General features: G+C 33.2%; 1 protein-coding gene across 2 annotated transcripts in view; it reads right to left on the bottom strand.

Moving 5' to 3' along the window:
* Nucleotides 1–156: 156 nt before the first annotated feature.
* Nucleotides 157–6,059, bottom strand: part of LOC128105925 (ras GTPase-activating protein 1) — an 84,520-nt gene continuing 78,617 nt past the window's right edge. The window contains exons 22-25 of one of the 2 annotated variants that reach the window (XM_052731228.1): nt 4,714–4,802; nt 3,627–3,704; nt 2,069–2,203; nt 157–1,300 (exon numbers count right to left, since the gene is read on the bottom strand). In XM_052731228.1, the coding sequence (XP_052587188.1) occupies nt 1,217–1,300; nt 2,069–2,203; nt 3,627–3,704; nt 4,714–4,802 (386 nt within the window). In that variant the 3' untranslated portion in view covers nt 157–1,216. Of the gene's footprint in view, nt 2,204–3,626; nt 3,705–4,713; nt 4,803–6,059 lie in introns of both variants that reach the window. The other variant, XM_052731227.1, reaches the window with a different exon arrangement.

Below are 6,059 nucleotides of genomic sequence, written 5' to 3'. Positions count from 1 at the left end.
GCATAAGACATGCTGCTTAACAAGTTGTACGAGTGAATAAATGAAATCCTTTATGAAAGAAATAATAAAAATCCTCCTGGGCCTTGTTCTGGTATTAAAGCTTGAACTATCCCTAAAAGTGGAAGAAAATTATAATGAAGTTAAATAGTAAGCTGATTAATTATGCAAGCTATCCCTGTTTATTTTAACTTAACCCTTGGGAATACTTCACAAAAATACAAACACAGGATCAGATGAAACTATACAAACTAAATTATCCAACAGAAAAAACAAGTACAAGTTCAAAGATGTGTAAGTTGTTAAGTAGCTGAGGAGGTTGTCTGCATAATTAAAGCAGTAACAAAAAGTCATCTTAGGACAGACACAAGTATTCTAGCAGTTTGTTTAAACATAAAAGACATCAGTAACCTATAAAATGGTCAAATGGGTAACATGCATTGATTGGTACAATGACCAATAATATTTATTGAATTTAAACTATTTACTTTTGTAAACATTTTAACAAAACCATGAGATCTAAATACAGTCTTTGACAATTCCAACAAAATAAGTGGTATGTTTAAAAAATAAAGCTGATGAGCATAGATTCATTCATTCTATATATTGTCTTTTACAGTTCCAGGAATAGCACAGTATTTTTAGAAAGTATACAGCAAGATTGTTCCTATTACAATGTCAAACTCTGGAAACTGTAAATACAAATAAATTCAGTGAACAGTCAAATGGTCATAATCGTAAGAAGGACAAAATTACAGTAAGAACAGTCTGCAATCCAGTTAAATTCTGTTGTCAATAGGATGCGTTTTTCTTGTCAGTTGATTTCATAGTTCGTTTTCCAAGAGACAGTAAAACTTTGGCAATTGGATATACTGAAAATATACTTTCAAAGTTTCAAGACATAGCTTTTTTTTTTTCTTTTGTGAAAGTTGATCTGTACACCAAGGCTCAGAGTTTGGTAAAGATTCCATGTGGAAAAAGTGCAAATATTCTGCACAGATAGCTTACAAAGGTGCTGGCAGTTACTTGCCAGCAGAATCTTGGTTTTTTGTTTGCATAGCTCACACATCACTGGAATGTGGAAAGTTGTGCTACTTTCTCTCTCTCTTCTTTTTCTTTTTTCTTTTCTTTTTCTTTTTTTTTTTGGCAAGAGCAAAGGAGACATAGTGATGTGAATTACCATGATGGACGTGCTGAATCCATGCAGAACACCAGGCTGCTACCTGACATCATTTGTTTTTGTATACTGGTTTTGTTTTTGTTGAAGCAGTTCAGTTATAGCCAAAAGCTTTTTCAGTACATGCTAGACACAAGGAGAAACAGTGGAGGGAGAAATCACTAAGCAAAGAATCTAAAATTTCAAGATAGAAATTTGGATTTAATAAAAACTACAGTAAAGCAATGGGATTCTGAAGGTACTAGTATTTCTACTCATTACATGAAACTGAGTTCTCATTATTTCAACTGAGTATTTAAGATCTTACCACACTAAATTTATCATTATAAACCTTGGTAATAAACTACTGTAATGGTTTTCAATTGGAGAGCTATTATTTAAGCTGTTTTTTAAACTTAAGAAAAAAAAAGTGAGGATTTTCAGGCTAATGAGAATCCATATGGCTGTTTTAATTTCTTTTGTGAAATCTCTGCCAGACAGGAAAGCAGTGCAGTGTTAGCATTTACTGCCTCTGAACCATGAAGAAATTAATCAGATTTAGAATGTGTGTGTCTTGATTTATACTTCCCCTATGCCTTTCTCCCCATTTAACTTCAACACTAGGTCAATTAAAAACCTTTCTAGTTCTAGTCCTTTTGAATAGACCCCCATATCTGTTGGTATGGACATCAGAAATCTAATATGGACTAGTGTTTTTTTAAGGTGTGGAGCTATGATACACACTGACTTGAATCACTATGAGGTATCATCTGTAGACATTTTTCAAATTTCCCATATACTTCTTTGTTTCACAAGTAACTTCGCTCATGTACTTGATGTGAGTGACTGAAAGAGTAACATGCCTCCCTCCTGACAATAACTCATGTACCATTTATACATTTTGAAAAGACCTACCTGCTGTGCGCCGCGCTCATTACTGAGTGTTCTCAGTTCATCTGAATGAGCTACACAGATCTCATGCAGGGCTGCTAAGTCACGAGACAAGTCAGTTCTAGAATGTTCTGTAGTGTCCGGAAGTTCAGGTACATTCTTTAAGGGAATCATAAAACTGCATTTAGAAATGAAAATCCTTGTAGTCACTTCTAAAATTATCCTAACTAGGTATAAAACATTAATTTGTCTAAGAATTTTTATTCAAATAATTCTGCTAAACATAGGTTTTAGAACCAGTTTCCATACTCTTCCATAGGATGACAGTATCATGAGTTGATTTTTTTTCTTTTTAAATTTAGAGCATGTCAAATTAATAGTATTACTGTCAGTTGCTGATTTGGATTACTACAACCTAAATGCCTAGACCGAATACCATTAGGACACTATCTAAATTGACCAGCATCTAAAGAGAACTACATTATGAAAATATAATAAAAGATTTACTTTGTAGTTTCTGTAGACTGCTCAAGATAAAAATGTGGAATCACTGGACATTATAGTGTTTAAGGTTCATGGAGTAACTTAACTATCATAATAAATGTATATTACTATATTATATTAAATGTCTATATTCAGGCCTTAAAGTTAACTTGTTGAATCTTAGATGTATTCCACTTTTTAGTGGTAGTGATTGTTACACATTCCTAAAAGTTGAAGGGCATTTTAGTTTTTGGGAGTAAAGAAATAACTCTAATACATTCATTTTAACTGGATCATTTATTTGCTAAGTGACTTGATGAATAAGATTACAAGATAAAAAACATTACAATCTTGCTTGCCTTCACAGAGCTTGAAGGTTAGTAGAAAGGGCAAAATCCAAGAAAAACTGACCAACTGTATTTTTTATTAGAAATGGAAACTTCACAGGAGTTTACTTAGGATTTTTGGGCTTACTTACAACCCCATTTCTTTCTTTCTTTTTTTTGGGGGTGGGGGGTGGGGGGCAAAGTGTTGTAGTGGTGATTGATAGGTGCTTTGAACTGAAATACATTCTAGAACATAGACAACTCAGCCTCAAACACCTGGCTCAGCTCACACATACATGTTATTTTAGGCTTTCTTCCTCTGGGTACACACAATACATTATGACTATATTTACTTTAAAATTCATTCAGTCCTTGAAATATATATATATTTGAAATGATACAGAAAATTTAACTTTCCTATTTAGGGTCTTAGAAATTATAAATGTATTTAATTTTGTGTCACAATTTTATTTATAAAAGCTCAAATGAGGCATTACAATACTTCATCTGGTTCTAACTTTAGGTTCCAACCTAACTGACTTCAAATCTTATTTTAGCTACAACTTAAAAGACTAAATACAACAATATCTAAAGGATAATGAATTTAAAATATGACTGGTTGAAAGCCACAATTTTGGATGCCTGACATAAGCCATTTATGCAAGAATAAAGGAAAAGAACATTTTGCATAGAAAAGATTTTATTTTAAAGTTCTGTTTTTAAAATCTAAGGGTTGTTGCTTATATGGCTGAATGTGAAAATTATGTACATACCCCAAGTTCATCTAAAAACATGATCATGCGATGTTTATTGCTTTTGATGAATGGATTGACACCTTCCATATAAGGTTCCTAAAAAATTAAAAATATAGGCCTCATATGCCTTACAAAAACTTTTACAACAAAAACTAGACATGTAGCAAGAATTACTATATGAAATTTTCCTAATGTAAACAGCTATATGGTGGAGATATTTAAATAAAAAGAAGTTACAAATTAAAAATCATTTGACATATAGCTTGGCAGACACAAATGTATTTTTTAATATGTACATTTAGAATTTATTACTGATAAATTATGAAGAATCCAACATATTGTAGGGAGTTAAAATACAGCAAAACCAAAAATTCCCTATGATTGCAGTAGGATAAAATATGCCTTGGGTTTCAGGTAAATTCAAAAGATAACCCATAAATGTTAACTAAAATCCTAACCCACTATAATTTGTTATAATTTATGGTTAGCACAGTATCAACAATAAACCTCAAATGTGATAAGATTCGATCGTAATTCCAAAGATGCAGACATGAAATTTCTAAGAAAAATAATGAAACATAAAGAGGATTATCTATGAGGTTGGACAGATGGGTTTAAGAGCATTAAGAGCACTTCCTGCTCTTGCAAAGGACCAGGGGTTTGGTTCCCAGCACCCATATGATGGCTCATAACTGTCTGTTCTGGCATAGATGGCAACAGGCACCCATGTACTTATGCAGACTGTTTTGCCTGCATGCATAAGTCTTTTTCGAGGGGGGCGGGGTAAGAAAAATTACTGAATTTGGCAAGAAATAATAATAGGCAATTGCCTATTTAGGCAAAAGCCTAAAATGTGTATTTAATTATTAATCACACCCCAAAGTTTAGGATGAGTCTGAAAGGAACTATGGAGAGAATACATTACATATCTGACAGAGGACAGCATACTAACTAACTAGTGGTTGGTAAAAGAGCAGTACATACTTGTGAGTTTGGTACAAACTAAGTTACAAAAGTACACTATGTTTTGAAGAATATGTTGATTGTGAAATAAAATAACCATTTAAAATGTGATCAATGATTTTAAGTATCAAAATATTTTTACCTTGGCTCCAAATTCCACAAGATTTGCTAAATTTTGCACAGACTTAGCCACTAACGTCAGTGTTCTTGCAGCAATAGGAGATGGGGAATCTAGAAGAGAATTGGGTACAACCAATGACTCAGATAAATCATTATAAATTTAGCACTTTTAGTTTTTCTGTACTGTTAAACACTAACAATCCTTTACTTAGGATATATTCAGAATAATCCTCAAAAATGTATGACCTAATTCCAAAGAACTTGAGTTAAAAAGGGAAAAAATTGAACACATTTATAAATGCTTCTTGTTTTGTGAACAACAACATACAAACTTGAGTAATTCCCAACTAACTGATAATATTTCAGAATACCTCAAAAAGCTGCTTTATTGCTAAGAAGATTGTCAATCTACAAACCTTTCAGGACAATTCACAAAGCTAATTTCAACTCACTAAGGGGAACGAACATTTTGCAATCTTAGCAATTCCCTGCTCCACATTATTTGCAGGCTAGTCACTGCAAATAGTTCACTTGAAAGATCAGTTTTTAAACTCATGAAAAACTTCCCTGTAGAACATAGAAAATGGAATGTAAATGAAAAGTATTTGTAGCTACCAAATAGAAACTGAAAATTAAGCCCCCCCCCCCACCTTTTCCTCTAGTGTTCTGTGTCTCAAATTCACTCTTAAGGACAACCTTGAATTTCTAACCTCCTCCTGCCTTTTCTCCTTCCTGAGTTTTATTGGGTACTAGGGATTGAACCCAGGGCCTCATGTATGCTCTGCCAGCATTCTACCAACTGAGTTATATCCCCAGTCTAAGATTATATTCTGACCCATTGTTTTAGATTGTATTGTAAAAATTTAACTCAAGTTTAAATATTGTTGAAGTGGCAGTTTAAAGCCAGTGTTTGGACAGAACTCTCAGAATTCTAAGTCTTTCATTTCAATATTTTAAAAATTATGTGTATTTGTGTATGGATATGTGCAAATGAGTGCTGTTGCCCACAGAAGCAAGACAAGGGTGTCTGATCCCTTGGAGCTGGAGTTTTGGTGGTTGTGAGTCACCTGACATGGGTGTTGGGAATTGAATTCAAGGTCCTCTGAATTCAGTAAGAAGAGCAGTATTTGGTCTTAAACACGGAACCATCTCACCAGCCCCAGTCTTTTATTCTTAATATGCATGTATTCAATCACTTCAGTAGTAATGAAAAGTAATTACAAGAATGTGATGAGTATGAAAGTAAAATTAAAATAATTTCTCCAATGTTTTTAAGATCCAGGGAATTCTTTCAGACTCAATTTTCTTCATGTGGGCATGGTAGGTACATACCAATGTGCTAAGTGACATGGTCTAGCTATATAGTCC

The sequence above is a fragment of the Peromyscus californicus genome, unplaced genomic scaffold (genome assembly GCF_007827085.1).
Source record: "Peromyscus californicus insignis strain IS unplaced genomic scaffold, ASM782708v3 Scaffold_9__1_contigs__length_137607984, whole genome shotgun sequence".
In the NCBI taxonomy this organism is placed as follows: Eukaryota; Metazoa; Chordata; class Mammalia; order Rodentia; family Cricetidae; genus Peromyscus; species Peromyscus californicus.
The sequence above is the reverse complement of the archived record's forward strand: the minus strand, read 5'-3'. Positions and strand labels throughout refer to the sequence as shown.